This window comes from Eutrema salsugineum, unplaced genomic scaffold (assembly GCF_000478725.1).
Source record: "Eutrema salsugineum unplaced genomic scaffold, Eutsalg1_0 scaffold_3, whole genome shotgun sequence".
Lineage (NCBI taxonomy): Eukaryota > Viridiplantae > Streptophyta > Magnoliopsida > Brassicales > Brassicaceae > Eutrema > Eutrema salsugineum.
The window spans coordinates 2,175,250-2,193,156 of NW_006256756.1; the positions used below are offsets into that span (position 1 = coordinate 2,175,250).

Genomic DNA, 17,907 nt, shown 5'->3' on the forward strand with positions numbered 1-17,907 from the left:
TTTAATTGTTTATTAAATATTCTTTGTGTTTTATCATTTTATTAGTTGGAGTTTTATATAAAATTATTTGAAACTTTTTAACTTATTCTGTTTCATAATTTGTTTTAACTTACAATAAAATTTAATTATATTTTTAGTTTGAAATTAAAATTTAAAACACTTGAAAAAAAAGATAGAATGCATTTAAAATTTTTTGTATTATATAATATTTATAAATTTTAATATATTTAAATTAAATTTAAATATCATTCTAATATAAATACATATAAGTATTTATTTTTGTTCTTTAATGTATTTACTTTAAATTTAATTAGTTTTTTATTATTAATATTATAAATGGACATGTGTCACTCTCTCCAATGCTGATGTGTCACTCAGCTGAAGAGAGTTGAGCAAGTTTTATATACAAGATTTACAGTAAACAAATATATCAGTTTCTTCGTTTCTTTTTTTTTTTTAAACTCACTTTTATTATTCATTAAGAAGAAACCATTACAAATCATGATTCTAAATGAATCATACAGTTTTAAAAAGAAGTTACAAGTAGAGAAAAAGTTTAGAGTACAACCGGTGCACCATATACAATCGAATCTTCCGCTTCGACTGTCTGAAATGAACAAAATGATGTAACTAACTAGCCATGACCACCTTGTTTTCCACGTCCACGATTACCTCTTCCACCACCACCAATGGTTTGCCAACCCATTTCTTTAGCTTTGGTCAACGGTTTAACCGGTCTTTCTCGAAGAATTCTTTTACCTGAAGGAGTCATAAGATCAATCGAATCGAAATCCTTGTCATCATCAATCAAATCTTCTCCTCCATCCGTAGAATCCAAGGAGGCAAACTGGTTGAAACCAAGACATGGCTCAACTTGAGTTGCACTCTCCCTTTGGACAGTGATAAAAGTACGAGCAGAAGCAGCGAAAGATAAAATTTGAGCAATCTCTAGAGGAGGAGATTCAATAGTTTCTAAAATGGACTTACTTGTCTGAAATATGTCAGTTTCTTCGTTTCTCCACATTGCTTGTAGTTGTTCTCCGACGAGTTATGTGATGTTTTGGTCGTTGCATATAAAACGGATTTACACTAATATGTTTTTGATGTTTGATTTCCATAAGAAAAAAAATATTATTTCACAAGATATATTTCAATAAAATATAACTACTAGTGGGCTTGCTTGGCAAATTGACTTTCAAGGCTTTGAGGACTTTAGAAGAAATTAAAGTCTAATTTAGCCGAGCAAGCTTTTGGGGTTTTAAAGTTTTAGAAGTCTTAAAATTACTCCTAAAAACTCTCACAGCCAATTTCTCTCTTTTTTACTCATAGATCGGCATTTTTAAAAAAAAGCTTAGGGTCTGATTGGGAAGAACTGTGGCTGTAAATTTTAATTTTGTACTTCAGCTGTAAAAACTTTGGCTGTTAAATTATGACTGTAACTTTGAAAAAAAATAAAAACCGGCTTTAGTAAAAAAATATCGATTTACTTTAAAAAAAAGAGAGAAAAAGTTGTGAGATTGTTTACGATGGAAGTTATGACTTTTAAGACTTTAAAATCATTAAAGTCTGATTGGCTACAACCTGACTTTAAAAACCTTAATTTTATTTCAAAGCTCTAACAGCCTTTAAAGTTAATTTGCCAATCAGATCCTTAAAAAAATCTGACTTTTATTTTTTAAAAGTCTGAACTATTTTTTTAGAGTAAAAGTTTTTAAAGTTAACTATAAATTAAAAATTTACAGTCAAAAGTGCTTACCAAGCACCCCTAGTATCAGAATCTAGAAAAAACAAAACTAACATCAAAAACAGTTTGTATAGGAAATTTCCTCCGTAACATAACCAACATCAAAAATTCTAGTAAGAAACTTCCAAAAAATTATTTTAAGTTTTTTACTTCATTTTTTTTTAATTTGGAGGTAAGAGTATTTGCCTCAGTTTCGATTTTTCCTAAATGTTGGCTTAAAATTCTTTGTTTTCCTAAGAGTAAAATAGGACACGACGAGATTTCGACAAACATAAGATCTCATAAAAAATCGTCAAAAATAAAAATATTCAAATCTCGTCATCATCTGTTTCCTCTTCTTCTTCTCGCTCGATTTCTTCCTCGCGAAGGATACAAATTCAAAAGACTCTGAACGCCTGAGATCGAAACAGCCATGGCAGGTCGTTTCGGATCGCAGGTCACGACGATGACGGTGACCAATACCCCATCGGCAGATCTAGCCTTCACTAACCTCGCTTACTGCTCCTCTTCCGATATCCGTCAGTTCTCCGTTCCCGGTTCCGATCTCTTCCTCGCCAACGTCGCCGACAGCTTCATTCTATCGCTCTGATATCCTTTCTTTCATCACTTTTTTGCTCTTTATTTGACGATCCATTTGATGCGAAATGCGATAGCATGAGTTGATTGTTTATGTGAATTGGCCCCGTTTTCTAAGTATAGATCATCTTCCCATTTAGATTTTCTGGAATCGGTCTCGAAATTCGGATATTTGCCAATTTAATTTTGGTTAGGAAACTGTTCTTATATTGTTTGAATAATCTATAAGCATCATGGGTCGTTCAAGTATAATTTTGGCTTCTATAGGTTTAATGGATGATTAAAATCTGGGCTCCGTGGGTGTTTGATTTGTTCAATTTGTTCTTCTTCATTTAGAAGTGTTGAAATTGTTCCTTGTGTTATTCACTTCGAGATGCTGTTTCCTTTTTCTTTTCTCTTTTTGTGAACTTAACTGGTAATTACTGGACATGGAAGCATCCGTGACGGAAATATTGCTTTGAATGCTATTCAACGGAGGCATGCTAGAGTTTCGACTGGTGACATGGTATCTGTTAGCAGGTAATTTTCCTACAACTTTCTACCATAATCTTCTTGCCTCAGAACTCTCTTGGTTTGTAAAGACTGGCCTTGTTCTTGCAGATTTGTTCCTCCTGAAAATTTTGAGCTGGCTATGCTGACGCTCGAGTTAGAATTCGTTAAGAAAGGGACTAAAAGCGAGCAGGTTTGTTGGCATCTATGATGTGTTTCCTGGGATCTTTGCAGCCTGTGATTGAAATCGATTTCTATCTACAATATTATTTCACAGGTTGATGCTGCTCTTCTTTCAACCCAACTTAAGAGGAAATACACCAACCAGGTAGAGAGATTCTTCTTCTGCTGTTTCTGGTCTTGTTAAATCTTTGATTTCTAAAAGTACACGAGTGTCATTTATATGGTTAATTGACCTTTAGTTTCTCATGAAATCATAGTAACCATGATTAATTTAAACAATGCACACTGCTGCAGGTCTTGACTGTAGGCCAGAAAGCGACATTTGAGTATCATGGAACTAATTACATTCTTACGGTCAATCGTGCGGATGTAGAGGGTCAGAATCAATCTAATGGCATCGAAAGAGGGATGCTCTGTCCAGATACATATATTGTGTTTGAAGCATCAAACGCAAGTGGCATAAAGGTCTGATGTTTATACATTCTGTAGAGCTACGTGTTGTTGAATCAGTTACGATAAGAATTCCTATCAATTGATGATTCAATCCTACAATTTGAAATAGTAAATATAATATTGCTTTTGATGTTTATTATTTTTATGGAAATGATGTGGATTGCTATCTTGTATCATCATTTTTAATTTGTACGTTCTTATGCAGATTGTTAACCAACGGGAAGCTGCTAGCAGCAATATATTTAAACATAAGGAATTTAACCTTGAGTCGCTGGGCATAGGTGGTCTGGGTGCAGAGTTTGCTGATATATTTAGAAGAGCTTTTGCTTCCCGTGTATTTCCACCTCATGTCACGAGCAGGTTCTGTGATTCATTCTTCCAAAATATTTTAGACTGTATTCTGTATATATTTTCCTTCTAAGGTTATTTTTCTTGATCTCACAGGCTGGGGATCAAGCACGTTAAGGGAATGCTTCTTTTTGGACCTCCTGGTACAGGAAAAACCCTGATGGCACGGCAAATTGGAAAGATGCTGAATGGAAAGGATCCAAAGGTATTTCTGATCGCTGTGTGATGACTTTATTACCATGATTGGATGGACGCCTGTTGCGAGAAACTGCTATTGTCTGTTTAATTCTCACAATACATACATTGGCAGTTTCAGACTCTGTTTTGATTGTTTGCTACAACTGTTTACTTTCTTTACTGTTTGATTAACTCAGTTTCTTAGTTGATTCGCTGCTTTTGTTCCAGAAATCGACATCTTTAATGCTTATGTTGTTCTTTTACTGGCATAGTAGATCGTTAATGGTCCTGAGGTGTTGAGCAAGTTTGTTGGTGAGACAGAAAAGAATGTAAGAGACTTATTTGCAGATGCTGAGCAAGACCAAAGGACCCTTGGTAAGGAAAAATTGTTTTCCCTGATCTGTGTTTTTGTGTTTTCCTTTTCTTACTCATATGCTAATTAAGCATGCTTATTTTCTTTCTCAGGTGATGCTAGTGAGTTGCATGTCATTATTTTTGATGAAATTGATGCCATTTGTAAGGTACACCACTTTTGATTTATAGGAAATAAATTTGGCTAACTTGAAGTTGTAAGTATGATTTTCGTTTTGACTACCAGCCCCATTGCTTCCGTGTTATAGAGTTTAGATATTGATAATTTTTCATGGGATCTGCTAGTTATATGAGTTTTACAATACTCTAAAATTGTATGCTTTGTGATTTTCAGTCAAGAGGTTCAACCAGAGATGGGACAGGTGTCCATGATAGTATTGTAAACCAGCTATTGACAAAGGTCAGTCAAAGATCAAGCTAATGTCTGTTTATTCGTAGTTTTCACGGATGTGTCTAACACTTCTTTTCCAGATAGATGGTGTGGAGGCCTTGAACAATGTTTTGCTTATTGGAATGACAAACAGAAAGGACTTGCTGGATGAAGCTCTTTTAAGGTATTTTGTCCTTGTGGTAATATATAGCTCTGCCGTTTCTTTTATACTCCAGTTATACAACCGTAAGTTTTTGAAGTAGTTCTTATATCTTAGTTTTCTATATTGTTCGTTTGAGAAGATACCATCCAAAGCTTGTTTGCTGCGTGAACTTTTAGAATAGCGCATGCGACTTTAGACCTTTATCTTTATTATTTTGACTATAGGCCTGGAAGATTGGAGGTTCAAGTTGAGATAAGCCTTCCTGATGAAGCTGGGCGACTACAAATTCTTCAGATTCACACAAACAAGATGAAGGAAAATTCTTTCCTTGGTCATGATATCAATCTCCAAGAGCTTGGTATGGCTTCCTAGATTTTCAAATCATGGAATCTTTGGTAGTCCTGTTTAATAATTCCAGTATCACCACCTCACCGAATAAAAGAAAAAAATATATATTTTCGAAACCTTCTTCTATTTAGTATTTGGAAGATTTAAGATATTCAGTCTTTATCTTTGACTAGTTACTTACTAGCATAAATGTGTCGCTGACATGATTTGTCAATATTTTCTGGCAGCTGCTCGGACAAAAAATTACAGTGGGGCGGAGCTTGAAGGTGTTGTTAAAAGTGCTACATCATATGCATTAAACAGACAATTAAGCATGGATGATCTTACAAAGCCAGTGGAAGAAGAAAATATCAAGATCACTATGGAGGATTTTCTCCATGCAATACATGAAGTCCAGCCTGCCTTTGGAGCCTCCACAGATGACCTGGAGCGCTGCAGGTATTGTTCTTTTTTTTTTAAGTGTGTGGTATGGACAATTTTGGATATTAGTTCTAAAGCAAACTTAATTCTCTTCTTTCCTATGAGTCATGCTCTGAAAATGCAGTTCTAAATTTTGTTACCTAGGGACTGCTTAGTTAAATTCCGTGGACTTCTGAATTGTAGTTAGAGAGATTTTGGAATGGGTTAATTCTAATTGATATAAACTGGTCCCTGGTATTGTTATTGTTGTTTCACTTCTGTCCAGTCCAATTGTACGCATGTATTGCATTACCTCTGGATTTTGATTTGCTAGTGCCTTTTTGACATGTATGTAGACTTAATGGGATGGTGGATTCTGGTGATCGGCATAACCACATTTACAAAAGAGCTATGCTTCTGGTCGAGCAAGTTAAAGTTAGCAGTAGAAGTCCTCTAGTCACTTGTCTTCTGGAGGGGCCCAGTGGAAGGTATCTTTCTTATTTACCAAGCCACATTTTTTTTGGCTTGAGGTTTTGTAAGCCTTTGCTGATTTTTTATACCCTATTATTTTTTTTCTGGGCAGTGGGAAAACTGCTTTAGCTGCAACTGTAGGTATCGATAGTGACTTCCCATATGTTAAGATAGTAAGTGTCCATCTTTTTGTGTACAACATATGTAGACATTTCCATCTTTTTCTCTTTGTGCGATATTGATTTGATATTCTGTTAGGTCTCTGCGGAAACTATGATTGGCCTTCATGAGAGCACAAAATGTGCTCACATTGTTAAGGTGTGTCCTTTGGAAATACTCTACTTCTTGTTATTTTGTTGTGTCACTGACAAATCGGTTTTGGTGTGAATGTGACCAGGTCTTTGAGGATGCATATAAATCACCAATGAGCATTATTATCCTTGATGATATTGAAAGGTTGTTACCTGCTATATGTTTCCTTTCAAGGCTTGGCTCAGTAATCTTATAGCATACTTTTTCAGTTTCTTTCTTCGGATCATTACCTAAATTTCTGATATTGCAGATTGTTGGAGTACGTAGCAATCGGTCCTCGATTTTCAAACATAATTTCTCAGACGTTGATGGTCCTTCTCAAACGACTTCCTCCTAAGGTCCTTCATTCACCATTATGTTATACTGTATACGAGTTACATTCTTTTATGCTTGATCATCACAAGTTAATTTCTTACAGTTGAACCGTCTCTGATTTAACTCTCAGTTTATCAAAAAAGGGAAGAAAAAATCTGATTTGGTAAAATCTTTTGTTGACAGGGGAAGAAACTTCTCGTCTTTGGGACAACAAGTCAACTAACCTTCTTAGATTCTGTTGGTATCTGTGAGTCCTTCTCTGTCACTTACTCTGTTCCAACATTAAGAACAGAGGACGCAAAGAAGGTAAAATAGTCTTAAGCAACTCATTTTCTTCTTCATATATTTCCTCGAACTATGGACTTTTGAATTTATTTTCCCAATTCCACACTGAAAAACCAAAATTTATTTAGTTTCATTCTTCGTTCTTTTGTTTTTTTTTTTTCCTCAGGTGCTGAAGCAGCTTAATGTGTTCTCCGAAGATGATGTTGAAGCAGCTGCCGAGGCTCTCGATGACGTATGGTTTTAACAGAAATTAAACCAGACAAAAACAGAAGAACAATCTTTATGTTTATGCTACTTCGACACATTTTTTCTTTTTTTTTTTTTGTTATATGTGTTAACAAGGTTTTATACTCTCTTTTTGGCGCAGATGCCAATCAAGAAGCTTTACATGCTAATCGAGATGGCGGCGCAAGGAGAAGACGGTGGATCTGCAGAAGCTATCTATGCCGGGAGAGACAAAATTAAGATCACTCATTTCTTTGATTGCCTACAAGACGTCGTCCGATTCTGAAAAAAAAAACTTCCCATATAAGTCTATTTTCTCATGCTTCATTGGCTTGCCCTTTTTTATAAAGACCTTCTCTTGGAGCTTTTGAAAAGTAGGAACTTTACCTATTTTTGGTTAGTTTTTGGATTTTTTTATGTATTTTGGTGGAGGTTTGGAACTGAGAAGTGCTCCTTTTGCTGCATTCTTCTTTTGCTTCTTTTGGTGAGTGAAACAATATTGTTTTCATTTCTTCTTACTCACCTTCTTTTCTAACTCGAGAGAAGTCATCCTAAAAATTTATGTGATTATTGTAAAACACGGTGATTTTTAGTGATATTCTTAGAGAATTCCTCTAAAAAGTCTTCGTTTTACTTAACTCTCCTAACTAATCAAACGGAAATGGGACACACAGATCAAGAACGGACATTGAAGGTCGATTTCTAACTTGATACGATACGAGCCTTGGCGAGTGCTACATTCGAATTCCAACTCGATATGATGGTTGATTTCTCTCTTTGGTGGTAGTTTTTTCAGCCATCTCGGTACTTGATTCTTCAAGAACCTCCTCGACAATATTGGTTTGTATATTCTCTCGTCTTTCATCCAGACTCGTCATCAACTTTTAGAAATAAAAAACAACTAAAAATCTAGACTAAGTCCTTTCACACCTTTTCTGATGAGTGTATTATCCATGTATGTCTTTTCACTTGTGGTCTTCACGGTTGGGATCATGTAAAAATTCATCTATTCGAGAATGCAAACTGTGTTAAAACATGACATCGGAATAGTTGTAATTTATTAGAATCCCACATCGAAAGTTTAAAGGGACTAATACTAATATATAAGGAACTTGCTCCACTTATCGTCAATTAGTTTTAAATTGAAAGCTCAGAAAACTTAACATAACTTTCTTTAGAAAGATTTAGTATTTTCTAATAACTTTCTTTAGAAAGATTTAGTATTTTCCAATAGAATTTGGAGTTGGCAGCTGCTCATTTGTATAAAAGTTACTTTCTTAACAACTTGCTAGATCAGTATCTTTTTTTGTCTACTATTTATTTGTTTTAAAATGATTTTTTAACATGTATATATGAAATCTTTGTCTGATTATAAACCTAAAGAATCAAATTTTTCATTCTAGGATACGTATTCCAAATGTTATATTACAGAAGTATGTTTGTGAAAGAAACCAAGGATATCCACGGATTGGCTGCAGTAATTATAGTATATAATAATTATAATAAAGAGATTTGTCTTTTGTCGTCCAGTTAGGAAATTTATATCTGCAAGAAAGCTGAAAGACAAACGTGAGTTCAACAAATATGATGAAATCTCAGTTTGCATAATTAAATATGCATGCATCAAAAACTTGTACAGTTGTCTCTAGCTCTATATAAAAGTGGTCTAAAACCCCAGATTAACACCCAACGCCAGATAATAAATCTCTTTATTTGGTTAATTCTTATGAAACTAATTAGTTAGTAGTTAATTAAATCCGCATCAAGTTTTAGCTGGTGACTTATCATTATTTTTGCTCCTCATACTGTGTGTCATATATATATATGGACAAGCTAATCATTGATTAGTGATTATATCGCATCTTGAAACATTCCTATTATAATATTTTTGTTTAACTATATATGTGTAGATGCCTTTTCATGGTGATCCACTTACTTATCTCTTACTTTAAGCCTGACTGAGTCTCCATCGTCTTCTTCTTCCCTTGGCCTTCACCATCGATCTTCTCTCTTTTGAAACTCTTCTTTTCTCATAATTTAGTGAGCAATAATGTTTTTTCATTAAGATTCCTTTTGTACATATTATGTTTTGTGATTTATCAAGAGAGGCTTCTTTAAAAGATGAAAGAAGCATAGAATCAAAACAGAAGCTGTTTCTCTATTCTTCTATTTTTGTTTTTATCATTTTTTATCCGACAAATCTCTAAGATTGCAGGTAAATTTATTTCCAGTCATGTGTACTACTTTTTCTAGACATTCAACAAAACTAGCGTTAATGTGCTTTCTATAAGTTTAGTTTTGACGCTTAGATCTTATAATAAAAGTTTTAGTCGCAAAACCACTAATTCCAATCTGGTTCCATGGAAAAAACTTGTTCATATATCACATGCATTCTATATCTTTAGCTTTTACGATCGGTCTTTATTTACTTGTTCCTTTTTTTTGTTGTAAATATGAATATATGATTAAGTAGTAAATACTGAAACTTTATTAATTTTCTTGATAAGAAAAAAAAAATTTTGAAGTGGGAGAGAGGAGATTGTTGTTGGGCTTTCTAATCATCCATATTTTTCCGCTAATCAAGTTTACGGAACGATAATCCAAGACAAGTTTGCGTGATAAGTCTGCGGTTTTGTTCAGGTCTTCACCATGGCAATGAAAATGAAGGGCATCTACAAAGGCTTCAAATGTATCTCTCAAATATTTGGTAATCTTCAAATGTATCTTCATTTATCTTCTCCTCGTGCTAATTATATTTTTTTAACATTTACTACGAGGGAAATATTATTTTAGATCCAATCATATGCATCAACATATTTTAAAATTTTGTTTGTGATGTAACAATGGTCACTTATACGAAATGGGTATATTACATACTAATATTTGCCTCCACAAAGTTTTTTTTATATATAAATAACTTCTAATCGTTTATACAAAATGGCCATCACATAATATCTTAAGGTTGTTTCATGTAATTTTCTGTTTTAGGGATATTTTCTTATGTTTCAGAAAAGAGAAACTAATACATGCAATATGAGGTAAAAATTTATTATTATCTTTCAGGCGTGGAGAAAGAAAGTGATGAAATAGAAATTGGGTATCCAACTGATGTAAAACATGTGGCTCATATTGGCTGGGAAGGTTCCTCTGGTAGTGCTCCTGGTTGGGTAAGTTCTTTAGTTTTTTTTTCTGTTTTCTTTGCCAATACACATGGGAAATTATAATTTCTAATAAGTAAAACTAAAAATGTAAATAAGTTATTTATAGCTAATCTATGGATATTTGTATTTTTTGTGAAGATGACTGAGTTTAAGGTCGGAGCTGAGGTTTTATCTCCAAGACCATCATCTTTTAGTAATGCAAGACCTTCTACTTCTTTTTTCACTTCTTCTTCCACTGGTAAGTTTTTTTTTTTCCTTTTCCATTTTCGTTTTATTGATTATTCAATTATTTGTGTGCTTTCAAGTTATAATTTGAATTGGCTCCTAAATAAATCTAGTTCAATCCAACTTTTTGCATATTCTTAAATAGGATGATGCTTTTGTTTATTCCCCATTTTACATAAGAGATGGACACTGGTTATATATTTGTATCTTAAAACCTGAGAATGAACCCCCCGGCACCAAAATATTATAGTTATATAAGCTTTAGATTCAAAACCTTTTTTGTATATTAGTCCATTTTAGTATATGTCTGTGTTTAAATTTAAGTTTGTCGATCCATTTATTCTAATAGAAATTTGGTCATCTAATGTCTTCTTAACAATTCTTTGATTATACTAAATTCGTTACACTATATTGTTTTTTGTATATGCAGATTTTGATCTAGGATCGAGTCAGCGAACAATATCAGATACACTTAAAGATGTACCTCCAGTTCCTCCAATAAATTTACCAAAAGTTAACAACACGAAAAGTAGTAAAAGAAAGAAGTCATATTCTTCATCATCATCTCCAAAATCTTCAAGATCATCTATTTTATCTAAATCCTCATATAAATCAACAGTATCAAGACTAATCTAGAATATATAATAATATGTCCAAGAAAAAAAAAATCAAAAGTTTGATCGTCTTTGCCTTTGTGCATACTTTAGGGAGTTTCGTATGCATTTTTGCTGATTCTTTTTTTTTTTGTTTTTCATATATGTATAGACATGTTGTAGTGTTCAGAGCTTGAATGATTTTATGTAAATTTAGAGAGAATTAGGAAGAAAATTGTGTGAAAGTGGTGAAACTGATGAGTCCTCAAATTATTAAGTTCCGATCAACCATCAGCAATATATTTTTTAAAAAAAATAGATATTTGGTATAAAAACGTTAATCTCTTGGTTAATTACTGCTATACAGGTTAACACTTGCACACTATTTTTTTTATAAAAAATATCCCTCTCGTTTTGTGATATATTTATAAAACAAAACTTTTAGAATGGCCAAATTTCGATTTTGAAACAATTTATATCATTGAATTGAAGATGCTTTTTTTTCGAACCGCAGCTAATTTTTATTTGTAGTATGTAGGTTTGTATAATCTGAACAACTCCAAATTGGTGTAGGAGTTGTAGACAATAACAATAAGGGCATCTCCAACCCTACTCTATTTCTTTCTACAAATGCCATTTTGAAGGAAATTGCTTTCCAACCGTACTCTATTTTCACCTGTAAAATAGAGAAATGCCATTTTTTCCTCCAAATATGGAGTAACCCCATTTTCAACTCCATTTTGCATGTGAAGTTTTTTATTTTCAAAATAGTCATTTACTTTCCATTAATTCTTAAAAGTATATTTTTTATTTATAATTTAATCATTTATATTATATATATTTAATTTAAAATTAAAGATAGATAGATTTAAAATTTTAAAATAAAAAGATAAAAATATAAGAAGATTAACTGAAACTAGAAATAACATAAAATTAAAAATACATAAGAAATATATAAAATTAAAATGTACTTTGTTTTATTATTTTAAATGGTGTGTAGTATTATTTGTATATTATAATAGTTAACTTTTAAAATAATATTATAATTTATAGAAGTTTTAACTGAAACAAATAAATGGGTTCATTTGTAATTTTTATAAATAAAATGCATTATTAGTAATTAATAATAAAATAAAAATGAAGAATATATTTAGAATATTCTTTTTCGAGTTGAAAATGGAGGAATACATTAGAGAGAAATCCAACTCTATTTTGCAGTTCTTCTATTTTGGAGATAAAAATAGAAGAATACATTGGAGATGCTCTAAGAGCATGATTATCGGTGAGACCAAAATGGGTCTCTAGGACAATTGTTTATTATTATTTTGGGATAAAAGACTTTGATAAGAGACTTTTAATTTTAATCTGTTCAATGAAAAAAACCCATATGGGTTTCTAAAAAAAATGTTTTCTGTTCTCTTTCTCCTACGATTTTGGTTTCAAAAATCATGTTAAGATGCAGTCGAAAAGCTCACCTTAGAAAATGTGCTCTTCCCTAAACCATTTTTCCCCATCACTGCGTGAACCTGTGACTTTTTTTAACCAGCACTAAACAACAAACTATGAAGATCAACCAAAAATCTGTGCTCCAACCCAATCCTTAAACTTTCAAATTTTGAGGTTTTGAATAGTGAAACCTCAAATTTGATGATCCACTATTCAGACCCTTAAAACACTATTTACTTTATATTTTAGTCCATACAATTATATATCTTATTAATAAACTTACTTTTTGTTTCTCTTTTCATTTTAGTCCATACAATTAGATATCTTTTAAATTTAAAATGTTTCTTTATAAATTTAAACATCATTAATAAAAATCAAATAAAATACAAAAAAATTAATATTAAAATTACCAATATTAAAAGAAATATTATATGCTTTGATTGATCATATATAGGAGCATTATGGTAATGGTTTTGTTGAATAATTTTGATGTTTTTTCATGTAACTTTATAATTTGATTATGTGTGTTTTATTTTCTATTTTATATATAGTTTTTTTATTATTGTGTAATTTTTTATTTTATATAACTTGTTTTATGTATTTTATATTTATTTATGAAAGTTCTATCATTATAGTTAATAATTATGAAAATTGAGGACTTTAATGTAAAATATAAACTTTTTTTAAAATGGATTTGAAATTTTACCATTGGAGCAATGCACCCTTAAACTCTCATTTTAAGGATTTGTCACCTTCAAAATAAGGATCTGTGTTGGAGATGCTCTAAGGGACCCTAACAATTAAGAAACCAAAATTGATTTTAAAACAATTTTATTATGTAACTGAGGGGGCACTCCTAAGTCCTAAGGAATAGGAAGCAAATGTGAAAGATTCTCTTGATTTCTGTAAGTGCATATCGCAACTCAGTCTCCGACATATACATTGACATTTATATACTAGAATATATAAATTTATAAAGTGAACCAATCGGCAACTACACATATGTTAAACCAACCTAGCATAGAAGGATAACTAAATATCTAAAAATTGGGCCAAGTCACGGCCCTCTAATCCAGCATTTTTAAAAAGAGGGCATTTTTAGGACTTTAAAAGTGTCTACCTTTATTTAGTCTTAACTCTTAATTATATATAACTTAAGGTCTCTTACTGGGCAAAAAAAAGAATCTTTTACTATAGTTACTGGTAGTTACACTTATAAATATAGCATATTTTCTCCAAATTTTACTTTTAAAATTAATGAAGAGGCGAAAAGGAATTTGTTATAAAGTCTACATTAAACAAAATCAAAGTTCGAATAAAAACAAAATAATAATTCAAGATGGAAAATGTGGGGCCAGATAAATCTCAACATAAACTGAAATGTTACTAAATAAAATTAAATGATTCGGCCCCATGTGTATAGCAGTTTCAGACTATCAGTAAATGGCTTTTCTATTCCTCATTTTGTTATAATCTCTTTTTTTTTATATTGACTTTGAAGTTTTAAAGTATTCCATTCGCTTAATAAAAACAAAAATCAAAAGGGTATAGCGAGTCAGGAGCCGTCGGTTAGCTATTCATACCCAACAAAACAAAATGGTCATTAAATTACATAAGCTTTGTTTCCTACAAAATGTGCTATATAAATATTAAGTCAACAGAAAACTTTGCTTTCTCTAAACACAAATATTACTACTTCTTTTGACAGAGAATTATTATTTTATAGTATTTATATAATTACGCGATGTAACAGAATTTGAAATTTTGAAAGGAAAAAGGAAAAAAAAAAGATGAAAATTCATCAGAAAATTGAAGAGAAAAATTGAAAACAATATATTTGAGAGACAATAAATGAGTTTGTTGGTGGGTAACAGTAGCACTCTTTCCCACTAGCTAATTATTTGAAGGTGACGTCCCCATTGCTCCAAGCGTTTCATTTCAGTTAATTTACTTAACTACCCTTGCGACATTCGTTAAATTACCCCTCTAATCCAACGTTTAACGTTTTCAACTGTTGAACTACGTGTCGTTTACTTCTCAGTGATTGAATGAATATTCTACAGTTTATTGCATATGTACAATGTGTGCCGTTTATGTTTGCACTTTGCAATGTGCATCACTCATCAGTACCGGAAGGGACACCGGTACGCCGTCGTTTCTTTGAGTTTTACTATTATTTTAATTATGGTATGTTTTACCACAAATGATAATCTTACAATTATTTCTAACCTTCTTACGCCTAGCAAATCTATTTTCTGCAGTAAAAACTTTATAAATTAATAATGTTTAGACTTTGATATTTTATTAAATTATAAAGTTATTAATTTATGAATTTTAAATAAAAAAAATATTTTTTTCTTAATTTTATATTTTAAAAAAGTTTTTTTTGGAAGTTTATAATATTTAAAAAAAGAAAAATACAAAATGAGTTCCATGAAAACTTCAATTTAAATAAACAAAAACTATTACTAAATTCATATTTTAGTAGATTATCTCACTTATATATTTATATCAAATTTTATTTATTGTAATTATTAATTTATGATAATAATATGACCATATATTTATATAGGAATTTTGTTAAAATTATTATCTTATCGAATTGTATCATATTTTGAACTGATCCAACTCGAAATTATGAAAAATTATTAATTTATAATATTTATTAATTTATTGAGTATTAATTTATAAAGTTTTTATGACATTTAGAGTTTCATTGAAAAAAAGAGTTTTTTTTCAAAAAAAAAAAGAAAAGAAATGGCGATACACATCTTTTAATTGTAAACTGTAAAGAGTATATAAATGTTCAGTATTTGTTAATTTATAGTTAGGAAAATACGGGACAGTTGGACAAATAAACATGACAAATGTGTATTGAACATATATGCGGTGTTAGTACATGTTAATCACACCTACAAAATCTATATATATATATATATATATTTTAGAATACGTTTATTATTCGCAAAGGTGATCACATTTTAAGAATCACTTTCTAAAATCACAATCTTTATATATATCCCAAACGTTACACAGTGATTTGTCCATTTGAATGGTTAATTTTACCTATATTTCCATAACTTATTTTAGTCGCGAAGCTTGGATTCGTGCTATTTCTCCATTCTTATCTATCTTCGGTATCTTTCACTATCGTAGAGGTGGAATTAAATTTTAGATCTATATATAACACATACAAAAATATATATGTGGTTGAGTTATGTCAATGCTATCCTCATCTCTCAAGTTCGATTAAGTATTGACCAGTTGACCCTATGATCTTTTTTTCCTTCTATTTCTTTTTGTAAACCTGTTTCACGATTTTTTTTTTTGTTAACCTGTTTCATGATTTTTGTTTTAGTTCGTTAACAAATTAATTTTATGCATATACTATTTTATGTGATGAATGTGATAGAAAATATTCATTATTATGAATAAAATTTATATTAATTATTGTGATCCAAATACTGTAAAATGTTTTTTTTGGGATCTGCCATTTGAGCTTGAGAACGTGAAGTCGTTCTTCAATCTTCAACTTCCACAATCTTCATGTTGTAAGACCGAGAAAATCCGATTGAAATCACGAATAGAAAATAGTAATTTTATAAACGATATGTTAAGGTAAGAGATTAAAACGAGAGTTAGAAAACCGATTGAAAACAGACGAAAACACGGAGTTGAGATATGATCTCTTTTCTTAACTCAATAAATCGCCCGTAATGTGTGACAGTTTGTTTGCGATTTTTGAATCCCAGGATACAACCGTGATGAGACTATTGCGCAACACCCGTAATAGAATCTACGAACTAAAATATTACGGTATAGCTCTCGAGACACTTACGATATTAAGACAAGAGGGATTTGCTGGAAAGAATTATTTGTTGTGTGTTTTGTGTATTCGAGAATTCGATGATTTAGAATGAGAGAAGAGGGCGTCTATTTATACTGGAAGGTTCAGCTTGATCCGCAAGGAATAAGCTTTGGCGAAAAAGGAATATTCACGAAATATTCTCCTTTTTTCCGCAAGTAAAAGGATTCGGAAATCTTCCGTTATTATCTGGACGCAATCTTTTATTTCCTAAGATTTATCCTTTCAGTATGCAAAAAATATTTCGCATGAACTAAGAAGCCCACGACCCACACCCAGTTATATAGAGCCCAAGAGCCCAAGAGCCCAAGAGCCAACTAAAAAATGCAACGAGCAGCAACGGCACCGGCGACGGCGGCGGCGCGTAGGTGTTTTTGCATAATGCTATTTTACTTCCACAATGCTGTTGACCCTTATTGTGAGAAGGTCATATATATACTAAAGATTTTTCTCCTTGGTGAGCAATGTGGGACAAATACACTTCCACCAAACTTCCACTTTTAGTTATAGCCAATAGAAACATTTCATTTCCATGGGCTTAAACCCAAATCTCAAATGAATTTATAAGGCCCATGTGCTTATTAAACTTCATTTCTTATTCACACACAAACTCAATATTACAAATCCAAATGCTTATTAATATTGGATTCCAACACATATTATATTACTCAAGGGAGGTGTTCCCAAAAATCTAACACATAGGTACTAGTTTCATGAAACAAAAACAAGCAAACTATAAATTCTCCATATACGGACTATCCAAAATGAGTGAAAGTCTCAGAAAGAATATACAAACTGCTTTCGCATATAGGAGCAGGAGAACATAAGATGATTCACATATTCCAATTGAATCACCACATCGAGGGCAATATTGATATTCAGCTTTATATACATTAGATTTTATGCTACTTTGATAAATAATAATAAATAAAAAAAATTTCAAACTTAAAAAAAATTCACAAACTATACCCATAAAAAAAACGTTTTTCAAACCTGCAAGGCTACCAAAATTAATCTAGCATTCAAGGGATCGACATACTCATTGTAATCTCTTATATATACAGTAATATGTTCGGCAACCTTTATTTTGCTACCTTCAATACACAAAACATCTAGTATAGATTATAATTAAATAGTATCGTCTCAATAGTTATATATCGCAGCTTTAAAAATTATCTCTAACATTTAATTTACTTACAAAGTGTTCAATAGCTACTAATGCGGTTAGCAGCTACTATAAAAAAACAATAATTAGTATGTGATTAACTATCATCTTTTACAACATGTACTTCGTAGTTTTTTGTCTTTATAAGAACATTTATTCTCACTCCATATTGTGTTAGTTTTTATGTAATAATTAATGAGTAATCAAAGTTGGTAGCCTTCC

General features: G+C 31.5%; 2 protein-coding genes across 2 annotated transcripts; both read left to right on the plus strand.

Annotated features, from left to right (window-relative positions):
• Positions 1–2,013: 2,013 nt before the first annotated feature.
• LOC18014545 (vesicle-fusing ATPase) lies at positions 2,014–7,851 on the plus strand. Its single transcript, XM_006396591.2, has 21 exons — positions 2,014–2,332; positions 2,744–2,839; positions 2,921–3,002; positions 3,087–3,137; positions 3,287–3,457; positions 3,651–3,805; positions 3,890–3,998; positions 4,246–4,345; positions 4,436–4,491; positions 4,677–4,742; positions 4,814–4,896; positions 5,100–5,233; positions 5,451–5,661; positions 5,979–6,110; positions 6,206–6,266; positions 6,352–6,411; positions 6,491–6,549; positions 6,656–6,743; positions 6,904–7,026; positions 7,172–7,237; positions 7,373–7,851. The coding sequence occupies exons 1-21, from the start codon at positions 2,157–2,159 to the stop codon at positions 7,514–7,516; spliced, it is 2,223 nt and encodes a 740-aa protein (XP_006396654.1). The 5' UTR covers positions 2,014–2,156; the 3' UTR covers positions 7,517–7,851.
• Positions 7,852–9,160: 1,309 nt separating this feature from the next.
• Positions 9,161–11,269, plus strand: LOC18014554 (CRIB domain-containing protein RIC10). The gene is made up of 5 exons (XM_006396592.2): positions 9,161–9,445; positions 9,871–9,937; positions 10,294–10,397; positions 10,530–10,629; positions 11,047–11,269. Exons 2-5 carry the CDS (start codon positions 9,880–9,882, stop codon positions 11,250–11,252), a joined length of 468 nt encoding a protein of 155 aa, XP_006396655.1. The 5' UTR covers positions 9,161–9,445; positions 9,871–9,879; the 3' UTR covers positions 11,253–11,269.
• The last annotated feature ends 6,638 nt before the right edge of the window (positions 11,270–17,907 follow it).